The 25,331-nt window shown below is 41.7% G+C and overlaps 7 protein-coding genes across 11 annotated transcripts; 2 read left to right on the forward strand and 5 right to left on the reverse strand.

Annotated features, from left to right (window-relative positions):
• Positions 1 to 760: 760 nt before the first annotated feature.
• LOC6651246 (uncharacterized protein C11D3.03c) lies at positions 761 to 2,033 on the reverse strand. Its single transcript, XM_002072710.4, has 3 exons — positions 1,999 to 2,033; positions 1,745 to 1,916; positions 761 to 1,692 (listed from the first exon to the last, which is right to left on the reverse strand). Exons 2-3 carry the CDS (start codon positions 1,880 to 1,882, stop codon positions 1,009 to 1,011), a joined length of 822 nt encoding a protein of 273 aa, XP_002072746.1. The 5' UTR covers positions 1,883 to 1,916; positions 1,999 to 2,033; the 3' UTR covers positions 761 to 1,008.
• A 118-nt stretch (positions 2,034 to 2,151) lies between these two features.
• On the reverse strand, positions 2,152 to 8,884 carry LOC6651247 (nuclear pore complex protein Nup98-Nup96). The gene is made up of 6 exons (XM_002072711.4): positions 8,735 to 8,884; positions 8,324 to 8,616; positions 5,701 to 8,250; positions 4,496 to 5,629; positions 2,991 to 4,427; positions 2,152 to 2,928 (listed from the first exon to the last, which is right to left on the reverse strand). The coding sequence occupies exons 2-6, from the start codon at positions 8,598 to 8,600 to the stop codon at positions 2,489 to 2,491; spliced, it is 5,838 nt and encodes a 1,945-aa protein (XP_002072747.1). The 5' UTR covers positions 8,601 to 8,616; positions 8,735 to 8,884; the 3' UTR covers positions 2,152 to 2,488.
• Positions 8,885 to 10,537: 1,653 nt separating this feature from the next.
• Positions 10,538 to 15,910, reverse strand: LOC6651248. Its single transcript, XM_023180134.2, has 9 exons — positions 15,767 to 15,910; positions 14,563 to 15,547; positions 13,529 to 14,497; positions 12,615 to 13,468; positions 12,397 to 12,549; positions 11,928 to 12,331; positions 11,654 to 11,867; positions 11,036 to 11,593; positions 10,538 to 10,974 (listed from the first exon to the last, which is right to left on the reverse strand). Exons 2-9 carry the CDS (start codon positions 15,494 to 15,496, stop codon positions 10,846 to 10,848), a joined length of 4,215 nt encoding a protein of 1,404 aa, XP_023035902.1. The 5' UTR covers positions 15,497 to 15,547; positions 15,767 to 15,910; the 3' UTR covers positions 10,538 to 10,845.
• A 571-nt stretch (positions 15,911 to 16,481) lies between these two features.
• On the reverse strand, positions 16,482 to 18,732 carry LOC6651249 (hematopoietic lineage cell-specific protein). Its single transcript, XM_002072713.4, has 4 exons — positions 18,610 to 18,732; positions 18,263 to 18,445; positions 17,782 to 18,185; positions 16,482 to 17,723 (listed from the first exon to the last, which is right to left on the reverse strand). The coding sequence occupies exons 2-4, from the start codon at positions 18,427 to 18,429 to the stop codon at positions 16,621 to 16,623; spliced, it is 1,674 nt and encodes a 557-aa protein (XP_002072749.1). The 5' UTR covers positions 18,430 to 18,445; positions 18,610 to 18,732; the 3' UTR covers positions 16,482 to 16,620.
• A 289-nt stretch (positions 18,733 to 19,021) lies between these two features.
• LOC6651250 (translation initiation factor IF-2) lies at positions 19,022 to 21,975 on the forward strand. Of its 3 annotated transcripts, none has more exons than XM_002072714.4 (5): positions 19,023 to 19,274; positions 19,342 to 19,658; positions 19,721 to 20,023; positions 20,162 to 20,900; positions 20,965 to 21,975. In XM_002072714.4, the coding sequence occupies exons 1-5, from the start codon at positions 19,109 to 19,111 to the stop codon at positions 21,021 to 21,023; spliced, it is 1,584 nt and encodes a 527-aa protein (XP_002072750.2). In that variant the 5' UTR covers positions 19,023 to 19,108; the 3' UTR covers positions 21,024 to 21,975. The 3 variants fall into 3 exon arrangements, with proteins under 3 accessions (XP_015032383.1, XP_002072750.2, XP_015032384.1); XM_015176898.3 differs by having other exon boundaries at positions 19,024 to 19,274; positions 19,721 to 19,975; XM_015176897.3 differs by having other exon boundaries at positions 19,022 to 19,274; positions 19,721 to 20,900.
• Positions 21,919 to 23,555, reverse strand: LOC6651251 (aurora kinase C). 2 transcript variants are annotated; one of them, XM_023179938.2, is made up of 3 exons: positions 23,268 to 23,555; positions 22,963 to 23,200; positions 21,919 to 22,900 (listed from the first exon to the last, which is right to left on the reverse strand). In XM_023179938.2, exons 1-3 carry the CDS (start codon positions 23,424 to 23,426, stop codon positions 22,077 to 22,079), a joined length of 1,221 nt encoding a protein of 406 aa, XP_023035706.1. In that variant the 5' UTR covers positions 23,427 to 23,555; the 3' UTR covers positions 21,919 to 22,076. The 2 variants fall into 2 exon arrangements, with proteins under 2 accessions (XP_023035706.1, XP_002072751.2); XM_002072715.4 differs by having other exon boundaries at positions 22,963 to 23,203.
• Positions 23,556 to 24,020: 465 nt separating this feature from the next.
• On the forward strand, positions 24,021 to 25,268 carry LOC6651252 (zinc finger protein 626). 2 transcript variants are annotated; one of them, XM_023179939.2, is made up of 2 exons: positions 24,021 to 24,292; positions 24,358 to 25,268. In XM_023179939.2, the coding sequence occupies exons 1-2, from the start codon at positions 24,125 to 24,127 to the stop codon at positions 25,225 to 25,227; spliced, it is 1,038 nt and encodes a 345-aa protein (XP_023035707.1). In that variant the 5' UTR covers positions 24,021 to 24,124; the 3' UTR covers positions 25,228 to 25,268. The 2 variants fall into 2 exon arrangements, with proteins under 2 accessions (XP_023035707.1, XP_002072752.1); XM_002072716.3 differs by having other exon boundaries at positions 24,022 to 24,298.
• Positions 25,269 to 25,331: the final 63 nt, after the last annotated feature.

A 25,331-nucleotide genomic window follows, 5' to 3' on the forward strand; every position in this document is an offset into this window, starting at 1 on the left:
TATCTATCAGAGTGGAAAAACGTTTTATCTAAAAAGGCTAATGTTTCCTACAGGAATACCGAAGATATTAGTCAAAGTCATATATATATATGACATAGTCACCCGATCTTTATGAAATTTAGCACAGTCATTAACAAATATATTAAACTAACAAATGTTTAATTTGAAAGCAATCGCATCAAAAGTAACGAAGTGTTTTCGACCGATTGTTCCTATGGGAGCTATAGGATATAGTCACCCGATCTTAATCAAATTCGGCACAGTCGTTTACAGGTGTAATAAACTCACCAATATTAAATTTCACGACAATAGCTCAGAAAATAACTAAGTTATTGAGAAAAGTCACTGTTCGTGACTTTCCCGTTTGTATGGGAGCTATATGATATTCTGGTCCGATCCGGCTGAATCCAAGATATACAACCTGTGTAGTACATACAAGCCTGTAGCCTGTACAAGCCTTTCAGCTCTGTAGATTTTACGGTCTTGGAGGAGTTATCCTGACAGATGGACGGACATGGCTATTTGAACTCGTCTCGTCGTACTGATTAAGAATATATATTCATTATATGGTCGGAAATGCTTCCTTTTATACGTTGCACACTTCTGACCAAAATTAATATACCCTTTTTGCAAGGGTATAAAAAGACACTATATTCTTTCTAAAATGCCTAAAATATAAAAAAATGGTGGAATTCCTTCCTTATCAGTTTGTAAATTAGATTGACACTCAATAATATTTTAATAATAATGATTTTGCGAATTATTTCCATTGCCAAATAGATTACTTGCTCCTCTTGTTAGGCTTTTTATTTAAAGTTCAGCTTATTGGGTTATTTATATACAGTAGAAACTTAATGGACACCTGTATTTGGGTGGACGATTCTCTGCGACCATCGTTTGTTTGTGTCCCCCTTGGCGACGATCGATGTCCGCCCAAAAGAACTTTTATTGAACTTTTCGTGTGTTCCCGCCACCGTTTTTTTCCTTGAATTGTGTGCTTATTGTTGATTACTTTTTGCGGAACACCTCTACTTTAAGGGGGTGACATTTCTCATCTGGCACCTCAGCCCCAACCGGAATGGATACGTCCCCTTGTGGGCAAGCACTTAGGGCCACCAACAGATTCATATCGGCAACAAATTCAATAAAGTCCCCCTTAATGGCCGGACTGGGCTTGCAGAAATATTGTTGGGTCTCCTTGGTAAAGCCAGTGCACATAAATATGTTCCATACATCATGCACGTCCTGCTCTGTGAGTCCGCGCTCCTCCACCACCGCTTTAACCAACGAACTGTGACAGCTGCCAACACGGTCTTTACCCGTTATCAGTTTATAAGTGTAATCATCACAGCGCGTACCGATTACATCATGCAGTGCCCCCCCATCTTCATCGATTCCGTAACCAGCCAGAGTGTCAAAAACAAAGGTAGCCATGGGACGTAGATAGGGAAGACAGCTCCAAAGACGATCGTAAGTCTTGAGATGGGCGCCATGCAACTGACGAGTTTTCCCAGAATAGAAACGCTCTTGGGTATTTTCCAGATTCCAAAAGTTTACATCTCCCACCTGAGAACCCTCATGTACCGTAATGCGGCACAAGTCACCTGTTTGCATGGTCCAGGTCCGAGCTTCACGCTTAGGAACCACCAAAGTCTGTATCAATTCGCCAGTTAGGGCTTGGTAGCGTTTGTCCTGCAATGAAAAGGTTAATTACCATTTATAATCATCTTACATTCCGACCCACATCGTATTCATCTTTGGAAACAATTGAAGCTTCAGGCTTGTCATAGCAGATGATGGGTGGGTGCTTTGCATAGACACGAGGCTTGAAATCACGTCCACACCAAGGGGCTGGTGCTTCTGCTGGTTTCGAGTTGCTCATTGTTGGAATGCTCGGTACGTTAGCGCTTTTATAACTAGCAATAAGATTAAGGTTGATCTTTTATCTATGGATCATTAATATACAAAAACGAAAATGGGGCTTATCGCCCAACCTACATGATCGTTTGAGGTAAGACTATCGATAGTTTTAGTCTAACGCATGGGCGTACGCAATAGGGATTAAATCAGGGAGATATATTTACCAACCATTAAATTGAAACAAAAACTTGAAATTTTACAAAAATGTTGATTTTTTTTTACAATTTCACATTTAAGTTTTTAGCATTGCAAGGATATTACTTAAAAATTTGCGTTTATTACAATGGTTGAAACAAAAATTAATTTAATTAACAAAAATATAATGATGATTATTTTTGATGTGGGAAATGGGATACACATGGAAGTAAAAACGATTATCTATCATATGTCTGTGTTTATAACCATTGTATCCCTTGTTTAATAGATGATAACTTCGTTTTTATGCATAATCGATTGAAAAATAATACTTAAGTTTAGTTCTAATAGACTAAATGGAAATATTATCTAAAGTTAATTGATACCTTAACTGCTATATCCTCTTTGTGTCTTGTGTGTGTGTGTTTATTCGTTAATTAACGCTCCCGTCAATATTGTCGAGCCATTCTTCGAGCAGAATACGCAAATCTTTTTTCGAAAACTCCTGCGGCAGGGGTAGACGTTCGAGCGCAACTCGCAGAATTGAGCAAGACTCCATCTCTGGACAGACAATGCACATGCCACGAACGAGACAGCTTAGGTTCTCCGATATTTCACTCTGGCACAAACGATGCTTAGCCGTGGGACAGGGCAACAAGCTAATCCGCGAACAAAGATCACTCAACTGCGGCTTTAGGTTTTCCCATCGCGCGTGAATATCCGCAATATTGTTCACATTCGATATTTGTTTGAATTTGGCACTAATATCGATAAAGTCCAGGAATATCTGTCCCTGATTGGCCCAGTTGGGCACCTTGACCTGTTGCGAGCATTCAAACTGGCTGAGCATGCTATGCAAATAATCCAGTTTGTCTGTAAAAAGAAATTCGTTTAGATGGCATTGAGTGGAGGGGTTAACTTTTCAACCAACTTACTATTAATGATAGCGTCGGGAGCAAGGTACTCGTAAATGACGTCATGGGCCTCCATCCAATGCTTTGCCTTAAGCAAATATTTCGCCTGCATATGTCGTTGACCAGACGCTCCAGCACTAATAGCCTTAGCATAATCTACCCAGGTCTCGGGAACACCCAATTCCCGTATTACAAACCGCTCTCTGTCGCAGTGACCGACTTCTTGACTAGAGTCGGTAATATTACGCTGAAGCATCTCCTGGACAGCTCGTTCTCGTTTATTGCGGTTTCTTATGTGGAGCAACACGAAGACGCCCCAATGCCAGAGCCCTTCGTTTTCCAACTGGCTAGCAAATTCAACATGCAGACGCGATTCGCTTAGCTCGCTGCAGTGACGATATCCCAGGGCCATAAGTGTTTGCAATACAAGCCAGCTAAGACGGAAGTCCATTGGATCAGCAGTGTGAGTTATGGGATTTAGAGTAGCTTCCATTGAATGTGAACGCTTCGAGTGGAGCTGCAGCAGATGGTAGCGCAGATCATAGATTGGTTTATCGCCGCAAGTGGCCGCCGTAGGGGCCCCCTTATAGCTGGGAATGGGCGGCTCGGCGAAGCCCTCATCTGACTTAAAGGCGTTGTCGTAGGCTCGCAGGGAATCTGTTATCGAAGAGGTTGGTGCCGTAAAGTACCACAATTGAAGGGCCAGCACAGTCAGCCAGTTGTTATCCTCCATAAGATTTATGGCACCTTGAGAGGACAGCATGAGTGGCACACCAGCCGCCAGCATGTACATTTTTAGGCGATCTATGTTAATATATTTGTCCGCTTTGCTGTGTTGCCAAGCGAGGAGTTGCTCCTCAACGAGTAATCGGAAAACGGGCCCAGAACTCAACTGGGCCAGTATTAGAGCCAAATTGGCATCGTCATAGTTGAATGCCAACTCGCAAGCCTCGCTCACTCGATGACATCTAAGCAGATCCAGCATGTGTTCCAAGTAACCATTCTTGGTAATCTTCTTCGAAAGCAAATCTTCGCTAACCAATGTATTCTCCAGCCACTCGGAAAGTAAATTACGCCGACATACAACCATATAATGAGAGTTAACATTCAGATCAACAAGCTCCTCGTGATCACCCCACAGTGCAAATAGGAGTGACCAAACGGAAACGGCATAGCCTTCTGTCGGGCCAAAACTAATCATTTTGTTAGCCTCGCCTAAGTGCTGGGCAATCAAAGCAGTGCCACAATCTGCCTGCAGCCATGGGCAATCGCTGTCAGGGACCTGCTCACAAATGCAATGACGTAATTGTGCCTCCAAATGAGGCACAATGGTATCGGCAAAGTTCTTACATCCGTTTACCGTGTTGAATTGTACAAATTGCAAAATATTGTTCGAAAAGTCGTTTCGCAAGCGGCTGGCAAAGATCAACGAAGCAGGCAAAGCAGCCCGACCAGTGTCTAAAAGGAGAACATTTTTTTTTTTTTTTAGCAGAAGATGAATGATATGTTAGTTCGTTTGGGCTTACCTTCCTTAATGCGACGCATATTGTTGTAAGTATTTGGCACCATTATCGTATTCTGAGGACCAAAACTCAATTTAAAACTGCGTCCCCGATAAAAACCCAAGTCCGCTATCCAATGCCGGTTCAGTTCATTGGCAATGGAACGGTCCAATGGAACTATTGAGGATAACATTTTGCGTGGCGCCACCTTGGGCTTGCAAACAAAATTGAAGGGCTTTACTATAGCCACTTCTTTCTCTGTTCCACTCTCCGCTGTGGCCATAGATGAGGCATCCTCTGATGCCTCCACATCCCCATCCCGCATCAGACTAGCCACCGAGACTGACGATGAGACAGGCAAGCAATCCGACTCTGAGGCTGCTGTCGGATCCTTCCAGGCCATTAGATCTGGTTTAAAAAAGTTGTATGACAATTGACGCTTCGATCGTTCGACTGGTGCTTGTTCTTCCTCAGCAAATAGAGAGGATTTCATTAGCTGCATCTTGTGTGGTTCGTTGCCTACCACATCTTCAGCCAAAATGGCCGTGGGGCTTGTCACTGAACGAAAACGTGTTGCTGGAGCATCAAACATGGAAAAATCCGAAGCAATGCCAGCTTGGAAAAACTGAGTCTTATCCATATGGAGGAACTCGGCCGATTCGTCCATGGGGCGAAAACTGAAGTTGGAGACAGAATTTACAAGATTCTTTGGATCGAGAGAGCGTGCCGCCTCCTCAGATATTCTTTGGGCCTGTCGCAATGAAGCCAAAGTCATTTTGTTCTTCTGCTGTTGCTGCTGTTCGTCGAATGCAGTAATTTTTGCTTTTTTGGGATCGGTGGGCACAGTTTCCAATTCGTCTTCTTCGTCGGTGTCGTTTAGGCCGTATTTGGAAAAATGCTTCACACGAAAAACCCAGCTACCTGTCTCCGGGCGATATTCAATGAAACGTGTCTCATTCTTGTCGCAGACTCGACGCAGTTTTCCCTCCCAATCCATTTCGATGAGACGTTGAGAATCCTTGATGGCTTCATGTACGGTCTTATCCAATGGCCAAACCTGATCCAAGGTAACTTGAGCATCCCGATTTAGGCCTTCTCCAAATGGCGGTTTATTCTCATCATCCGGATAAACAATGATTTCCTTATTACGGAAATGAACTATAGCAAAAGGAGAGATAATAATTTGAGTTTAGTCTACATTTGCGAATGTGAAGGGATAAACAACTTACCTATCTCATCTAAATTGAGTCCAGCGACATCAATCTCTTTGCCAAAATAGACATTGCCATATCCTTCTCTTCCTACAGTGAAATTAGGCACCACACAGGAACCATCCTCTGATAAATATGACTTAAGATCATCCAGAGACGGAATGGTATAGTAGCCCGCACGTTTTAGCACGATTCCAGTAGGATGCGGTTCCTCTGACTCTGCCTCAATGGCCGGACGAGAGAGATTTGTCAGCTTTTCCCCTTCCTGGGAACGGCTTAAACTCTCACTGGCCTGGTCCGTTAGGTAAGTATCCCGTCTGGCTATGGCACTGGCCTGATCTTCAAATGAATTTTCCGGTATGGTAGATACTGATAGACGCACTGTGGACGATGGGCGATAGGTATCCAATGGTTTGCGGGGCACCAGCTCAGTAACCGTACTATTGAGAGGTGAACCAGAACGATCCAAATGGCCAGCTTGAATATTCTGTTGTCGCACTTTCTCCAAGTTATTAGGATGCAACCAGGATTCACGACGAGTTTGGTCCTGATGAAGAGCAGCATCAGCAGCCAGAGTGGACGGAGACGGCTCAGGGGGAATGACTCCTGAAAAGGAATCTCGTTCACTGATCGACCTATTGGACGGTTTACCATCGCCACCCCGTACCCTTGGCGTATTCGGGGCTGAAGTGGTTCCAAGAGAATTTGTATCCATGGACTTCTCTTTTGGTTTGATAACCAATCGCTTGGCGTTTGGCTTTAGATTGAAACCCTCAACGCTGGCATCGAACTCCTCAAGTCCATCGAAGAGTGCCTTCCGATTGACTGAGCTGCCCATGGCTTTAACTTTCACATGCGCCTGGTTCTCCTTAGTCGAAATCTTAAACTGATTGCTACTCATATCCAGCACAGCCTGTTGGGCAGCGGGATTGGTGGCTCTTGTTGGATCTGCATCGCTTTGCTTTAGATCCTTGAAAATTGGCGTGTCGCCATATGGAGAGGTCACCTTCGCCAAGATTTGTTGATGGATGGGTTGTTGGGATGCCATTGATATGCCCATAGATGGCTGACTGCCAATTAGTCCACCTTGCAGTCCTGTATTGCCACCCAAAGTACCAAAGCTGCCACCTAGAGATCCGCCTGTGTTTCCAAATCCAGTAGACGCGGCGCCACCAAAGAAGCCACCGCCAATGGGCGCCGCAGCTGTGCCACCTAATGTGGTGCCTCCTCCAAAGAGCCCGCCACCAGGTTTGGCGGCGTTCCCAAAGAGCGATCCTCCCGTATTGCCAGCATTGAAGTTAAGAGGAGCAGCAGCTGTAGTCCCAAAACCACCAAATGCCGATGTTGCCGGTTTATTCAGCGTTGAGTTAAAAAGGCCACCGCCAGTTCCAACGCCAGCGGTGCCTGCGACAGGATTACTCATGCCAAAAGCACCTCCGAATCCCGTATTAGCTGTTGAAGTCGCACCAAAAGCTGGTGTCGCAAAACTAGTCGCCGGCTTGGCGCCAAACAATCCACCACCGGCGACGGCTGTACTGGTGGCAGTGGTGCCGAAACCACCAAATCCTGTTGAGGTAGCAGTTCCCGTTGCACCTAATCCAAAGGCGGATTTGTTTGGATCATTGCCTGCCGGAGCACCAAAAAGAGACGTCTGCTGGGTCCCAGCAGCTGTGGTCCCAAATCCTCCAAAGCCAGTATTTGTCTGTCCAAAAGCGGGCGCTGCACTTGTGGCGGGAGTCTGTCCGAAAAGAGTGCTGCCTTGACCAAAAGCGGGCTTTGCTCCGAATGGATTGGAAGCATCCGCCGCGGGAGCCGCAAAACCCGTATTTGTCGCTGCTCCAAATGGTTTCTGAAGAAAACTATTTTGCTGGGCAGGAGCACCAAAAGCGCTGCTAGTTGCAGGTTGGCCAAAAGTCGATGCACCAAACAGACCCTTATTTTCTGTTGCAGCTTGACCAAACAGACCTGTCGAGGCCGGTTGCGCCGTGCTTCCGAATAAACCACCAGCCGCTGGCTGAGTTGCTGCTGTTGCATTGCCAAAACCAAACCCGGTGCCAGGTGCAGTGCCTGCTTGTGGGCCTTTGCGTCCATTTAAATAGTCCTCCAAGCGGAGCTCTTCCAGCGATTTCAGTTCATATTCCTTCATTGCTGTGATGCAATGCTGTTTAGTATTGACATTGTTGGGCTGGCCACCTTTCATTAGGGTGTCGGTGCCAATTGATGGCGAGTACTTGGCCACTGCTGTGCCAGGATTGACGCCGGCGGCACCTACGGCGGGTGTCTGCGGCTGGGCAAAAGCCGAGGCCGCTCCACTGCCAAATACATTCGTTGTTGTTGCTGGAGCCGCCTGACCAAAGCTACCGAATCCTGGGGTGCTAGTCACGGGTGCTTGCTGACCAAACAACGATGTCGGCTGAGCAGCCGCAGATTGGCTAAACGCGCCCATGCCCAGACCGGCGGGCTTAGCAGCTCCGAATGCTGGAGCGGCCGCTTGCCCAAAAAGAGATGTGTTCGGCTGGGCTTGATTGGCACCAAATATATTCGATGACTGCTGCGGCTGCGCAAATGCTGCAATAGAGAGCAATATGAATTAAAACCAAATTGAAATACGCCACCATCTTAGATCGAGTTCGATTCTAACCTCCAAATGTGCTGGGAGTTGTTGTTGTGCTGCCAAAGGCGCTAGATGTTGTTGCTCCACCAAAGAGTCCGGCCGTGGGCTGAGCTGGTGTCGCTGCTGCACCAAACAATGAAGGTTGCGTTGGCTGGGCTCCAAAGGCAGAAGTGCTACCAAACGCTGGCGCTGCTGGCTTCCCAAAGGCCGACTGGCCAAATGGCGTGGCTGTCGGTGTGCTGGTGAAACCGAAACCAGTGGCTCCAGTGCCAGCTCCAAAAGGAGGTTTCGTACCGCCAAACATGCTGCTTTCTCGCTAACTAGGCGATTTTACAGTTAAATTAAACACACAAATACACATATACTAGATGGATGCCAATGCCAAATGATATCTTTTGGCCTTGAACGAATTTCACCAATGGATGCAAGACTGCTTACAGTATTCGGGGATCCCCGTCGGTGATTCACGTAATAATTCTCTGTAGGTAACGCTAAAAGTATTTCTCCTCAACAACACCTAGGATTTTTATAGATAAAGGCGCAAAAATTTTTCTGTCAAGCCGCGCCGCTAATTTCACCACACTGAAATTTAGTGTGGCCAGATGATCATATATAGAAAATATACAAAATCAAGACTGGCGTTTTTCGTGTTATTGAATTTTAAATTATTTTATTTCTTATTTTTTGATTTATTTGTATTAAAAATATAAAAGCCCTGGCTGCTAAGGCCTTCTGCTTGTATTGGCTAAATTTTAATTTTGATGTAGGTATTATTTACAAACATACATATATACTAACTATTTATGTTGTGTTTAAAACTTATACGAAGCGATAAGTATTTAATTGTTTTAATCCGTTATTTTATGAATGTTATCAGGAATTAGATTGAGAGGATTGCCATGAGTATAAAATTACTGATCTGGAACCGGAACCACACAAAGCCCGACCGATAGCGACGATTAGCTATCCCTCACAACCAACATCGTTCGAATTGTCATCAAATTATCGGCGAAGTTGCATCAAAAACGTGTGAAGAGTTTCGAGTAGTTCGAAAGAGAAAATTAGCTATTGACAAAAATGATTGACAACCCTATTTAACATTGTCTGGATTAAGGAGGAGGATAATTGCATGAACTCACCAAAGGGGGCTTAAGGGGCAAACATTTATTCTTAAAATAAAACATAAATTGGCTAAAATAGTTACATATATTATGCGCTTTTATGTGAAATAAAGAAAACAAAAAAATCTATTAAAAATAATATAGTAAAGAAAATAAAAAAAATTTTTGTGTTGACAATTAATATCACTTGCATGTGTAATCCCAAAGAGCTAAAGGGGCGTTCAAAAAACTGAAATTTGTAGTTTTCTTTTAATACCATTTATTAATTATTATGAGCCTTTTATTTGATGTTTTCATACACTTTATAGCAAATGAAAAAAAATTTATAAAATATATAAAAAAAAACCGATTGAGGTGTGCGTTAATCTTAAGCTTTCGACTTTTGCTTATTGAAAATTTCAAAAGCTATGGCCGGGGGCGGTGTTTGAAGATTTGGGGTTGGGGCTTGGAGGGATTTTCTCTCTAACCGCATTTCCACATGTTTCTAATCCTTACACTATTGTCTGCTTTTACATTATTTATTTGTATACATTTGGCAAATTATACATAGGTACCTACAGTTGTTCCTTTTGATCTTTTCATATCTCTTTAACTTGAGAAAACTTAATATTGGAATAATATTACTACTTGTCAGTTATAAGCTTAAGAGTTAAGGCATTGTTTTTGCGAGGGATTTTAATTTGTATGAAAACATCGTCATAATATAACATAGCACATAGTTTTTTTTTGAGAGCCATTAAATATATGAGTTTTTGTATTTTATAAATCGTATATATCATATAAGTAAATACTTTCATGTCGTTACTCACACACATTATTTCTTCTTCAATTCAATTCAAAAATAATTTCTCCCCAAAACAAATCTTATGCCATCTTAGATAGTTTATAATAATGTGGTATATAGTGTATATATATTTCAATAATGGTAATATGATCATTGATTGAACTAACTTTCGAAATTCATACATATATCTTTTATATTTAGTTGAATTCATTTGTTTTTGTATATATATATAAGTATGTAAAATAATATATGTAGTTTAAACATCAATAAAGCCCACATATATATATATCTTTTGTTTTTTTTTGTGCAATTTTCTACACGGTGACACAGAAGAAATATAAGTATAAACAATATAATTAATACGAATCAGCAACTTAAGCTTAATATCACAAATTAAAGAAAAATACATACAATTATAACAGCGCAAAATATAAATTGAAATGGTCAAATAATACATTAAAGTTTGGTCTAAATATAGGTATACTTATATAAAGAGAGATATATATGTGTTTTGTAAATATTTTTGTGTAGCTACCATTTGTTGTTCCTCAGCAATTTTATGCTTTGAGTATTTTTTTGTTTACAATAAAATATTTAAGCAGTTTATATTATTGGAGAGTAGTAAATATTTGTGTAGATCGAATTTAGAGCGGATACCCCAAAGCAGCCGTCAATAAGGGTTCCCAGCCCCGATTTATTTCAGTGTAGAGCGCAGTACACCGTTCGGAAAGAGCTTCCTCATCGTCCATAACCGTGATGGGGAAAAGATCATTCTATAAATAATAATTACGATTACTTTACATTATTCTTTTTTTGGGTATTTTGTGGACGTACATTCTTGGCTTGCCAGAGCTGCTCGAGCAATCGTAAGAAACGTTGCATTTCCATGCTGCTGGCGAAAAAGATAACCAAATCATCTAGGCACTCTAGGGGCGCCTCCTGACACGAAAACTCCAGAATACACCACCAAGTCTCACTGTGTGAGGATATTTTGATTCCAGTCATGGCTTTAATATCAGCACATGTCAGAATCTGCAGTCCAGAGTTTTTACCATATACACTGCTCATCATATTTTGCTCAGATGACTTGATGGCCAGCGGAGTCGGTGTCATTGATTGAATCTGCTTTGTGGGTGTGGAATTCAGGGTGCCCCGTGTGGGTGTGCTCAGGGTAGAGCTCATCAGGCTGCTTGTCTCAAAAACGCTTAGCAAATCTTCCTCACACAGCAGATTTTTGGATTCAGGAACGATGGATAATTGCTCATCTGGCATGGCCTTCATCTGAATTTGACGCAATGGTGCCGAGAAATCCTCACGTAAGGTGATCAAATGATTCTGTGTGACTATCAAGGAGCAACCCAATGTCTTGTGTTTTTCTTGCAATTCAAATAGCTGCAAAATGTTTGAAGATTAGTTTTTATAGGGGCTTGTATTCGAATTTATTCAACTTACACCACTCGCCGACTGGAGTAATGATTGTAGCCATTCGGAGGCCACATACTCATCTGGAGCGGCCAGTTGTAATATTTCTTTCTTTAGCAATAACTCAAAGCAATGCGGACGCAGTGACTTAACAGTTCGTCGAGCTCCCTGGCACTCAGCCAAAGCCATTGCCCAGCTTGGAAGTTTTTGATTTGAATCATGGAACATGTACAAAACACCAGCCCTAAGCATAACAAATTGAAGCATACATATGTGTGTCAAATGTTCGAGAATGTCCACTCACTTGAGCAAAAAGTAACCCGGCTGCCAATTAGCCTTGCCATTTGCTTCTTTAACACGCCGATGCATGAGAAAACCCTTCATATTAGGACCCAGCGGCTCTTGATCGTCTTCAGTACCAGTTCCAGCGAAACTTAGGACACCTCCGACAGGTACATTGACCACAGCATAGAACATCCAACGCTCATCTTTACCCACACAACTGTTGGCCCTCACAAATGCCTGCAAGGGTGCCAAATGCTCCATAGTCAATTGACCAACAGCGGGAAGAGTTGAACCGCTTCGTCTGGCACACAACTCCAGATTGGCCACCAGAGCATCAGCTGGATAGGGGCCACCAGCAAGTAGTACCTGCTGCATATCACGAGTACTATTGCTAAGTAAAACCGTGTTGCCAAAGGGCCCCATCTAAAATTTAAACAAATTGGCGATTAAACAAAACAACAAAATAACAATCCAGCAGGTATTCTTACCAATATAACATCCAGATCTTTGTAGGCCAATACAAATTTGGCACACAGACAGTTTCGTACTAAATCTGTTACATACAAAGACCGATCGGTTAGTAGAACTAAAACCGGAGTCATAAAGCCTTCTTGACTATATCCCGTATAGAGTTTAAAGACCTGTTCCGAAATTAAAGTGGAAAACTTAGAGATTGCATATTAGACAAGATTACATGTATCTTTACCTTCATGAGCTGCTCCTTGGATTCACTTAATATGGACAACGTCTTGCCATTGAATATATCTATAGATATTTCTCCTATGCCCAGCTCAAAATTGGACACTTCCGATGTATCAGACTCTCCCATATTGATTAGTTCTCGGCGCGGTGAATTGGCACCAGACATTTCTATTTCCATGGCTATTTCCGCATTTAGATCATCAATTAACTCATAATTTTTGGGTCGGGCACCCTTTACATACAACTTGGTAGAACCAAGATTTTTCTGCTCATTCCTCAATTTATCGGCAAAGAAATTATTACGTCTTATAGATGTCTCCATGATTTTCTTTTGTGTTACATTGCGTAGAAATCGATTAATAAGGGACGTTTTTGCGTGCGGTGGCTTTAAAAGCTGCGAGTAATCAACATCCGTATAGTCGACAATAACCAGGTCACTATCAGCCACTGAACTGGGCTTAGTATCTGTATTAATCGTATCCGTAGTTGTTGTTATAGTGAGTATATCATCAAAATCATCACTTAGTATAGTGCTCTTTGAGTCGCGGCCACTACCCCCGCGTGCATTGAGATAAGTACAAGGACTGTGTAGACTGCGACTGTGCAACTGCAATTGATCGCCATAGCGTGCCGGCTGATTAAGTGGTTGACCACGTTTCTTTAACGGCGAGGCCAAGTGACGAGTTTGACGTTCAACTTGGGCAAGGGGTTTGGGTAGAGAGCAGGAATTGGTATTGGTATTATTGCTAATGGAGCTAAGCTCGGATATGGTGGATGAGGACTGAGCATTGGGTAGCTGACAAATGGGTGAAGCTATCTTCTGCTGCTGATGCTGTTGTGATTTGTTCATTTTCTTGGCTGTTAAATGATAATTCAATTTTAGTTTATTTTCTCTTCTAAGTCTTTTTTTATTCTTACCAAAATAACTATCAGTGGCCACCTGGTGTTCCGTATCTAGAGCTGGCGAGGGAGTATTCGCTGTGGAGTTGCTGCTGCCCTCCTTCAGACTACGGAAGAAATTACTAAATGTCTTGGCTATTGGTGCCGCCATAAATGATGATTTCATTTGACTAGCTGGCTGGGCTATAGGTGTGTTTTGCTCAAGAAGACTAGCCACATTGCTGTGCTGCTGCTGCTGTTGCAATGTGTGGTCTGTTTGCAATTGATTCTCATCATGGGATGTCTCATAGGAAACACCAGTATGCTCGAATACAGTGCTCTCACAATTTATGATGAACTTGCTGCGGAACTGCTGATGTAGCGGCTGCTGTTGATTATTATTGGCATTGGCATTGACATTAGTTCCAACTGTCTCCATTTGTTTATCAAATTTATCTTGACGTTGGAGCAGAAACAATTGATTTAGTTTTTGTTTTTGTATGCCATCTATTGGGGAGCTGGAACTAGTACTGGGAGATTGCTGGTCATCATTTTTATGGCGCAACTGCTGATCGACATTGTGAACAAATTTTTTGACATTTGCCGTCTGTTTATTGCCATCAAGACTTTTGCTTAAAAATGGTTTAGCCTTTAGAGGAGGCGATGAGGGAGACGTTGCTAAATTTGTTTGGTTTTGTGGCTTAAGTTTATGCTCTGGTGTTTGTTCTAATTCAGGCACACATTCGATTACCGCTTGCAAATCTTCCGAACCTTCAGGGACTCCACGTTCGGGTAAGGGCATGGTGAAAATGCTTTTCAAAGAGCCAAAAATCATTTTGCTACTATCATGGACGTTAAATTTTTTCATGCGTCCATTGAGGTCCTGTTCCTGGATTATATTCGTTTGACGTTTCGGTTTCTTCAGGCAACTAGATTTCGGTTTCTTCTCTTTGTTCCATACTGACTTGGATACTCCAATATTAGGCTCCGAATAATAGCAATTGTTGCCTAAATATAGAAAAAAATATACAATAAAAACTGATCGATAGAAAAGCCTCTACTTTATGTCTTACCAATGAAATTGTTATTGACCTGACTCATCCCTATACAATCGCAGGAGCTACTCTTGCGATTGGTATTCGAATTGGGCTCCTGCTCATCCGAATCCATGCTGGAGTTAGAGCTGGTGCTACTGTCCATTCCATCTCCGGCCACTGATTGTGGCGGTGGGGCATATTCGAAGACTCCAGAGTTATCGTATTGTAGTCCGTGTGGCTCATTGGTATCATATATATCTGTGTGCCCATAGTCAAGCACATCCGAGCAAGCATTTCGATAGACTAAGCGTCGTCGACGTCCAGCGCCTGTACCATTGCCACCACCAGTTGCTCCACTTTCGCCTTCATCATCGTCGTCTCCGTCATATCGTCCTGCGGCAGAGATTTCATTTGGTCCGCCTGCCTGATTATTGCCACTGTCATCTCCATTGCGTTCCACACACCAGGAATAGCGTCCTGCTGCTCTAGCTACTCCCCCCGCCTGTCCTATGGCCAGTTTGCGTCCATTTTTATAGGTAATAAATCCATGCTCAATATGTATATTGTCGGTCCGGGTGTTCTTTAGTATATCCTCATGAAAGGATACCCTCTTCTTTGGTGCTTTCGGTGCTGATGATGTCTTGTGCACCTTGCGCCTGTAGACAATCTTTTCTGTGGTGTCGAAAGTTGAGCAAGCACTGGTTATCATTTGAGCCTCTTCAACGGCAGCTATGACAGCAGTTGCCATATTTGAATTGGCATCGGCTGCTGCTGCTGCAGCCGTTTCATAGGATCCAATGGATTCGATCATTGCATCGCTATTCTCCGAGTCCAGCATCTGGATACCCGAGTCACTAGGTGTGGTATCCTCCAGGGTACTGGAATTCAGGCTGGAACTCATTTTATCGCCTGGCGATACTTTACTAGCGCCGAGATTGTTGTTCGCCTTGGCGAACTGAGGAGACTCCATGGTTAACTTGAATTACTCGAGATGTTTGTGGATTTTATTTGGACCTTGTGTCTGAATCAAGAAAAATAAAAAGAAGAAAAACAATGGCCAGTTTGTGTATCTTCATTTTCTTGCAATTAATCAATAATACAAGTTGCACACTGCGCCGCAGCCGCATCACGTCACAGTGGGTGGGGGTAAGGAAAGAGTAGAGTAGGGGGAGGAAGAGGAGTGGACGTGGTTGGGAGTCACACAGCTTTTTATCAGTCCCATTTTTTTTGCATGGCTTACCAACAAAGTATCTAATTATTTTCCATATCACACTTGTTAAACGAGCGTTTAATTACTTTATTTATCTATTTACGAAAGTTTTAACTTGAATATTTCACATTTTTTTTGCAAACAAATCAAGACAAATGAACAATCAATAATAACAGCTGATTGCCATTTGAGAGATGAACCAGTGTTGCCGTTTTCCCGATAACAAAAAATCAAGAATGGCATTTATCGACAACAAAGTTATCGCGCAATTTAAGATTTGAGTAAAATTCCAAAGTTTAAAAAATAATTTACACGTTCTGTAGTTATTTGATTTATTTCTTTATATCAAAAAGGAGCAGACTTTGTTTTTGTGACTGTCTTATCATTTTATCCTGACATAGAAACACTTCATAAACTTTAGACAAATCCAAATAAAATATAACAATAAACTTTGAAAACTCCAACATATCAAAATAGCTGAATATATAAATATATGGTTATTTTTTTTTTGTTTGTTTGTGATTTGCGTATTTCTTTCGTTCTAAAATACGCTCACATTACAAATACAAAGAATGTCAAATATAATTTGTTTAAGTAAAAATATAAAAAATAAATGGAATACAATGAGTACATTTAAATAAAATGAATTTTGGGGGCAATCCCCACTAAAAATTTCAATCTTTAAACTGTTTCGTTGCACATATCGTTTTAAATGTGGGAATAGAGGGCCTGAGGGGGCCAGGGGTTAGTAGGATGAATGAATCAATCTTATGTCGGATCATTAGTAAATTAAATACAATTAGGAGTTATTTTTGTTCTATCATAAATTTCAAAACGGAAGAATTTGTTGCAGTTACTCCAACTAAGACGCGGGCTTAGGAGTATTAATTAGTCACTTGCACATAATTGGCTGGGAAAAGACCATAACGATTCTTGCAAAGGCCACGCCACCAACCATCATCAATTTTCTCAATGTGGGTGATCACGTCATCGGGATCAAAAGATATCTCATCATCATCGGCAGCCTGGTAATCGTATAATGCAATGGCATGAATGCCAGTGTCCTCCAAATAGTCGGCAAGATTGTCCGAATTGGCATAAATGGCATCCGTATCGGCAGAGGAGGTAGCGGGCACACCAACGGAATGTGGCGCTGGTAATGGAGAAGCAGCCTTAATCTCCGCTTGATTTTGATACAACGGTTCTCGTTCAGGTTCTGGTTCCGGTTCGCGTTCAGCTGGAGGTTGTGGATGAGTTACCGATTGGGTTGCATGCACCGGAGATTGGGGCTCACTTCTTGGGGGCGTGGCCACAGTTTCAACCTCGATTTTGGGTACGACATCTGGTGGAGGAGCAGTCACAGGAGCAGGCGACGGGGAAGGAACTGAAGCCGCCGCAACAACCACTTGAGCAGGAGCTGGAGTGATTGGTGCTGGGGTCTCTGCTGGTAACACCACTTCTTTAACCTTTGCCGGCGTTGGAGCATCGACTGCAATTATAGCTGGTTGCTCCTTAGGTATAAAAATGGGCTCTTTACGCACTGGTGGCGTATCTGGTGTTGCTGGTGATTGCATTTGATTGAAGGCATTGATGGCGTTGCCTATGCCACCAGTTCGACCTGTTTGAATTGCCGCTCGACTACCTTTAACCGGCGCTGGAGAAGTGCCATTTTCCTCGCCAGAAGCTCGAGGTGTATTCTCTACAATAGTCTGCTTGGCAGCTTCCTCGCGATCTCTTTTATCCTTGGCTTCACGTAAACGTTTTTGCTCTTCAGCACGTTTACGACTCTCCTCCTCCGAGTTCTTGGCCAAGTTTTCAAATTTGGCACGTAAATTTGATGGCTTCGCTCCCTCAATGATTGGTTTAACCTTGTGATCCACCTGACTGGCATGCTTCTGTGGAGCTTCTACGTGATCCCAACCAACGGCGGATTTATCTTTTCGATCCTCTTGTACACCAAACTTACCACCGAAACCCTTAGAATAATCTATTGGAAAATTTTAAAATTACATAGAATCAGGACAAATAAGGTTACCAGCACTTACCCTTCTGCGACTCGTGCTTTTCCACCTTCTCGATGTGGTCCCAGCCGACAGCAGATTTATCCTTACGATCCGATTGAACGCCGAATTTGCCCCCAAAGCCAGTGGAATAATCTTTTTGCGATGCATGTTTTTCGACCTTCTCTAGGTGATCCCAGCCCACAGCAGATTTGTCTTTACGATCAGATTGAACACCAAATTTTCCACCAAATCCATCGCTATAGTCCTTTTGTGAGGCATGTTTGCCCACTTTTTCTTGATAGTCATGGCCCACAGCGGATTTATCCATACGATCCTTCTCAACACCGAATTTGCCACCATAGCCGTAGCCAATATTTTGATCCTTGAGCAATTGCTTCTTCTTATCCAAATCTGACTTCTCGGTCTCCTCACGCAGCTTGTCCATGCTAATGAATGAAACGGGGAACAATGAACCCACTCGAATTATTCATTAATCAGCAAAATGTTACCAATAATGACTCACTCGATTGCACCAGCGGTCCGTCCACTGCCGCTTATTGTCTTTGATCCCCAACGCTGCTCCTGCTCACTTACATCGTTCACGAAATCTGGATCAGTTTCCCAATCATCATCCTCAGTCGCTGGGCCACTGGTGGCCTGGATCTGGTGTCCAGCACTTGCTTTCCACATAGCCTTTGTCTTATCTCTATTTTCGACAAGAACAAGAGATAAACATTTTAAGATGTAGAATGAGAGGGGTGTGGGCCCAGGAGACAGATAAGTAAAAGGGAGGGGCCGGTTTTTAAAACGGCATTAGCCGACTGCAACTGCTTGTCACTAACAGTTTCAAAAGAGGTTTTTCATACTCACTCGCTTGTTACTAATTTACAACAATGTACAATTTAGAATTTACAATTTTTATTGGATATTTTAACGTTAGTTTTTGCAGATAAATAAGAAAAAATAATGTGACCCGCTTGCGGGCTAAGTGTGACCATAAAAGGTTTTTACAGAGACTCTAGCTTTGTTTACATTGCGCAAAAGTTCTCGTTTTTTTTAAAGTTTTCGATAAACGGAAAGAAAAAGTTTTACAAGGCAACCTCGAGTTGATCATGAATATCCATTTTCTGAAATTCCTAAAACAATATTGAAATTTTTGCGAGACCGGAAACTATATATACATAGCTGCTTCCAACTCTTTTCTTTAATTTTAGATTTTGATCTTTAGAGAAATGTTGTCAGCACTGACGCCAACAAAAAAAAAACAGAGTTGTCACACTTAAATTCTGAGTGTGGTGTGGCAACACTTTACGAAATATAGTTAAATTCTTTTAGCTATCAATAAAAAATCTATATTGAAAACAAAACAATGAGCATGAGCTCAACAAGATTTGCCCGATCGGGGCGCGTTCGCATCTGTATACTGATGACCATGTTTATAGTGCTGCTAATGATGATTGTCATTTATCATTTATCGCAACAACAATTGGATGAGAGTCGCGCCTTTCAGGAGGGGCTCAGTGTAAAGATGCAATGTACGTTTCCTTTGCTTCTCCATAATATTGCCACGCTATGTCCAAATTATGGTTTAATTGTTTTTAGCTCTAACTGCGGAAAAGTTGACAGCTGAAAAGAGGGCTAATCTTTTACGTTCTGAGAAGATGGGTCTCCAGGAAAAGTATGATAACCAACTGTCCGAAGCCATGCAGAAGCAACAGGAAACACAGGAGAAATACGAAGGGCAAGTGGAAAAGTTCAAGCTATTGACCATCAAGCACGATGAACTGGAGGCAGAGTTTGTGAAGAGCAAGAAACAGCATATAGAAGATACAAATGCCTTTGAACAAAAGCTGCAAACCCTGTTGTCGGAACTTCATAAAGATAAGACGGCTAAAGAGCAGGTGGTAGCCCAATGGAAGGTGAGTTGTAATCAATGTAAGCAGATGATCAAGGAATTAAAGGAATTATATTCAATTCATAGGAAAAACACGATAAACTTCGTTTGGAGTCCGAGCATAAGCTTCATGCCTTGGAAGTGTCTCTCAAAGAATACAAGGCCAATTGTCATTTCATACCTAAAGTCCAGCCCGCCGAAGCACCACATCAACAGCAATTAAACAAACCTGGCGAACATTTGGCCACCACTACGCGTACGCATGCCAATCCCGGTCAACTGCCGCATAGTATAGAGAAACCACAGAATGAGAAATCCAAAACATTTAATGAGCAAGTACAAGTGAGTGACGGCCTCTACAAGTTTCTTAGCGTCGACGGCGGCCTCGGGGTAAAACTGCTAGCAACTAACCCAACAATAAGAACAGCAACAATAACTACTACTACTACTAACCTTCCAAAGGAGCAGCTGATGCCCCTCATGCGCCAGAATAATAGTCTGATATTAAATTCTGTTGAAAATTTTCAGATTATCCCCAAACCGCAACAACCTCAGCCTCAACAAGAAGAGCCCCAACTAGCCTCCGCTGGCAATATCTCGCCCTTGGGTCCACCACACAAAATTAGCACCAGCGCAAGCTCAGTTGGTGCTGCTAAGCAACAGGATGCGGGTCCAAATGCTTCAGTTGCTCCTAAGCCCAGCATAAGTAGTAGCGGCTTGCCTCCTTTGGCTCTGCCACCAGCTAAGCCAGCAGAGCGCAAACTACCTGAAAATGTGGCCCCCATTCCCGACAATTTCGAAAACAAGGGCGAGGATACAGCCGCGGAAGAGCTGCCCAAAAATGAAGCCAACAATCGTTATGCTAATGTGGTAAACGATCTGGAAACCAAGCCAAAACCAAATGAGGATTCAGGTGCCCATGAGGTGAAAGATGCTCTAAATGAGCCAAACTTTAATTTGCCAGCTGCAGTAGGAGGGGCTGAGCAGCATTTTTTTGATGGTGACTTACCAGCTCCGCGACCAGGCGGTCAGGGTGAAGCTGGCCCCGAAGAGGGACCTAAGCCAAATGGTGAGCAGGCGTTGGCAGGTGGTCCAGGTGCCGGTGGCGGCGGTGTAGGTGAAGATGATGACGATATGAATGATGTGGCTGTGAAGCAGCCTCAACATTTACTCGATGAAAATCTAAATAATGAAATTGCCGCCGATCAGGGTAAAGAATTTCCAGAAGGCCTACATATCGACGATGGCATGGAAGAGGATCAAGATGGTTAGTTTAGATTATATTACTCCCAGTCCACTGTTATATGATTTGTTATTGTTTTCTTTTGCAGAGGATGACTATTCCAATGCGGCGCTTCGCAAACAAGGCGCCGAAGCCATTAGACATTAGGTATGCTCTCTAAAATCCTTTTAGCATTAATGCAACAAGAAGATATAAGTTATAAATCGTCCACCACCATCCTCTCATATACGAACAAACTGTGTCTCAATCGATGGCATTAATTTAGCTAATTAGTTACTAAGTACAAGTTATCGAAAATCATTCAATTCGCAAAAAAAAAACATTTTCTATTACATGTACTTGAAACTTTAAGTTTTTCTTCTCTTTTTTTTGTAAGAAACAAAGATGATTACAGATTTTTTAATTGAAGAATTGTAACTTAGGAAGTCTGAAAGTTTATTTATAAATTATTATTATTATATATATTAGAATAATGAAAAACAATACCAGTTCTGCTAAACTTCTTTTCAAAGAAAACGTTTGTTATACATTTCCTACATTGAAATTTATATTGGGTTTGCATATTCCATTGAAAAATGTCACATATAATATTTTTCCGACAAAGGAAACCCTAATTTTTCTATATCTACAAAAAAAAGTTCTCATTATGTCTCCTGTTGCGATTGAATTTTCTACACCCATTTATTTATTTGCATCTGCAAACATTAAACCGACTATAGTATAGGTATATAGAAGGTTTAATGTATATATCTTTTAAACTGAAAAACATTTGATTAATAATCTTATTTAAACATATTCAGCAAAAAACTAGTTCAAATGATCAGAAACTAATTTGACTTTAATTATTAATGCGAGAATTCTTGAGCAGCGGATCTCTGTTTAGAATTCGGAATATATAGTTAATCTCTTGCATAAAAAATGTCGACTTTCTTTTCTGTGATAAAACAAAAAGCAAAATGAATAATTATTTTTGCATTTTTAATCTTTTGAATTGAAGGGTTAATATATAAAAATTATGTTGTATACTCATTTCACGATAGAATTGTTTAAGAAACACACAGAAATTAATTTTTTTATTCAATAAACCATAATTAAATTACGTGACGTGATAACTTGGGGGGAAAATCAACTAAAATACTAAACAAAATAAAAGTGAAAATAAAAAAAAAATAAAAAAGTCCTAAAAGCTGATTTAACATCTTATTGAGTATGCGCTATTATCCATGGATGCACCATAACTTGATCCAAATTCAAACGATGTGCCGGATTGAGAACCAACAACTTAGATATCAAATGTGTAGCAGCCTTTGAAATGTGCTCGGGCAACTTATACTCCACTTTCAGAATCTTCTTGTACGTCTCGTCATAGTTTTTTGAAAAGAACGGAGCATGACCCACAAGAAGTTCATAGCACAGCACACCCAAACTCCAAAGATCGACATTCTTGGTATGCGGTTTGCCCTGGACCATTTCTGGTGGCAAATAATCGACAGTGCCGCACAGAGTCATGCGCATGGAATTCGGCTCATGGACTGACCAACCGAAATCGGCAATCTTTAAAACGCCTTTGTGGCCCAGCAAGAGATTCTCAGGTTTGATGTCGCGATGGATAATATCACGTTCATGCAGATACAACAAAGCCGAACACAAGGATTTGATATAAGTGGCTGATTGGCGCTCATCGAAACGTTTCAAGGGCTGTGCTTGTAAAGCGTTGAAGAGTGTCCCTTGTGGAGCATATTCCAAGATCAAATAGATGCGCACATCATCATGGAAATAGGCATATAAACGTAAAATATGCGGATGTCGCAAATGCGACTGGATTTCGATCTCACGTCGCACTTGATGCTCGACATTTGATTCACCGATCTGGCGTTTAAACAATACTTTGAGAGCCACCACAAATTGGGATTCCTTTTCGCGTGCCAAATAGACATTTCCGAATTTACCACGACCCAATAGACGACCAATATCAAAGTTGCTTAGCTCCCAGGTTTTTTTTGGTCTTGGGGGAATATCAGTTTCTGGAATAGATTACCAGTATGTCATTAACTAAAACTCAATGAGTGTTTCGTAAACGACTTACCAGTCTTTTTGGTGGCTCCCGTACAGGATCCCGCTGCAGTTGTTGTCTTCTCAATGCATTTCTTTGCCTCGCCTACTGGAGCTGGCACTGCAAAACCGGTGTCCGCTTTGGCAATGGTATTGGAAGTTGGCTTTTGTATTACTCCGCCAGGTCTGGACAGGATGCCAGGATGTGTTGAGCTTGAAGTCACAGTCTTATGGGCTGGAGCGCCGCCTGGTACACTGTTCTCATCAGTTGGCTGCTATTCCAAGAATATTAGTAATATAAATCACATTTCACGGTTGTCCTGTTGTCCCACCCTTTACCTTTTTTGTTAGCAATAATTGTTTTTTCATGTTAGCCGCAGCCGCTGCCACTGCAGCTGCTGATCCTGTATCTGGCTTTGGCCTGGACACAGGCATCGAATTTGTATTTTCCGTAGGACGAAGCACATGGTTATGATTAAATTGGGACTGATGCGACATTTTGGCACTCAATTAAACAAAATAAACACACAATATCATTCAATTTTTTTTTAAACTAAATAATCACAATCACACACGATAGTTTTCTGGGGCATAAAATATGAAAATAAAATGCCGTTCGTTTGAATTGTGAAGCGGTTGTCACCGCGTCACTGTGAATGGCAAGTCAAGTGTATCGATTATGAACTTATGACAATATGGCACTATCAGGATCAAATTGTATAATAACAATAAAAGAAACAATTGCTTCAAACAGCTACTTTTAACAAAACTTTCGCTAAAAATATAAATATTCTGCTGTTATCTGGTTAGAGATTACGACCTATTGAAATTTAAATTCTGCTGTTAATTACACAACAACTATTCAACAAATAACGCACATAAGGTCGTGCTCGTGGAATTTTTCCCTTTTGTTTGATATTAAATAATTTGAAATATCTTAAGGCTATTTTAGCTTAAGTAAATATTTAACAAAATTGTGAGAGAAGCCTGTTTTCCTTTAAACACAAGTTTGTTAAATGTTAACGAATAATTTGTATTAAAAAAAAACGTTGAGTTACATATCGATAGATTATCGATGGCAATGTCACAATGCCATGATCTTTGCCAAACTGTAAATTACAAACTTTTGGCGTTGGCATTAAATCTTCCCTACAGCTGGAGCTGGGAAGTACCTTAAAAATAATTACAAATTTAATATGACCACCACAACAGAGATTCACTATAATATTAGTGCCCAGACGTGTCGTGTTTGCTTGGAAACTCCCCAGACAAATGAGGCTGAAGTCTCCCTTTGCCTGCAGGATGAGATAGAGTACAACGATTTGAAAGTGGAACTCTGGCAATTGCTAGAGGCTGTCTCCAAGGTAAAGGTAAGCTAATAGTTTCAATAATTACAAGGACATCGATTAATTATTTCTCCTTATTGTAGTGCACCCGCTTTGATCCTATTTGGCCCACACAAATGTGCCAAAATTGCACGAGACGTCTGATTGTGGCCTACGAATTTATGCGGGAAGTGGAAAAGTCACAACAAATTCTTCAGGAGCTATATGAGCAAGAAAAGCTTCAACAAGATGACGAACTGTCGCAGAATTTGCCCAGCATAGATGTGCTACAGGTGTTTCAGATAGACATGAATGACATTCAGCACCAGACAGTGGTGGAATCCGAACAAGTTTTTCCTAATGATGACGAATATGCCAAGGCAGAGCACCAACAAGAGGATGATAATGCTGCAGGGCAAAGTTTCTTATTCAAGTGTGAATCTTGTCCACAAGTTTTTGACGAAAGTAATTCACTGGAACGGCATACCGCTGTTGCACACAGTCAAACGACCCAAGAGGATGCAATGCAAACGTGCCCATATTGTTCTCGTATATTCAAGCATCAGGACGGATTGCGTCGTCATATGCTATCATTTCATCCAGTCGAATGTAATGCTGAAACTACTTACGAAAGGGATTCTTTACAAAATTTTCGCAAGACCAAGCTCCGGCCCAATAGACCGGACCGTTTGTCCCGACCTATGCGTTCGTGTCGGCAGGAAACAATTCAATGCCAAAAGCAGGTCTACCTGAAGTTGGAAGACCCATTGAACCACCAAAAGCCTGTTAATAAGCCACATCCCTACAAATGTGGTGTGTGTGGTATGGATTTCAAAAGTGGAGCACTTCTAACCGTTCATCGAAATAACATGTCACACTATAACTACGAAAAAGTCAACTATGGTGATCCATTTGGAGAAATTCAGAAGAGAACCAAGCAGATGACAAACGAAAAGACTGAAGGGCTAGTATAATCTTCATTAAAAATAAAAGACAACTAGGAGACACTTCCAAACTGTTTGAAAATTATTTATTAATAGAAATCCAAAAGTTCTCAATTCCAGAGAGTGAGAACCAA

This window comes from Drosophila willistoni, chromosome 3R, assembly GCF_018902025.1.
Source record: "Drosophila willistoni isolate 14030-0811.24 chromosome 3R, UCI_dwil_1.1, whole genome shotgun sequence".
NCBI lineage: Eukaryota > Metazoa > Arthropoda > Insecta > Diptera > Drosophilidae > Drosophila > Drosophila willistoni.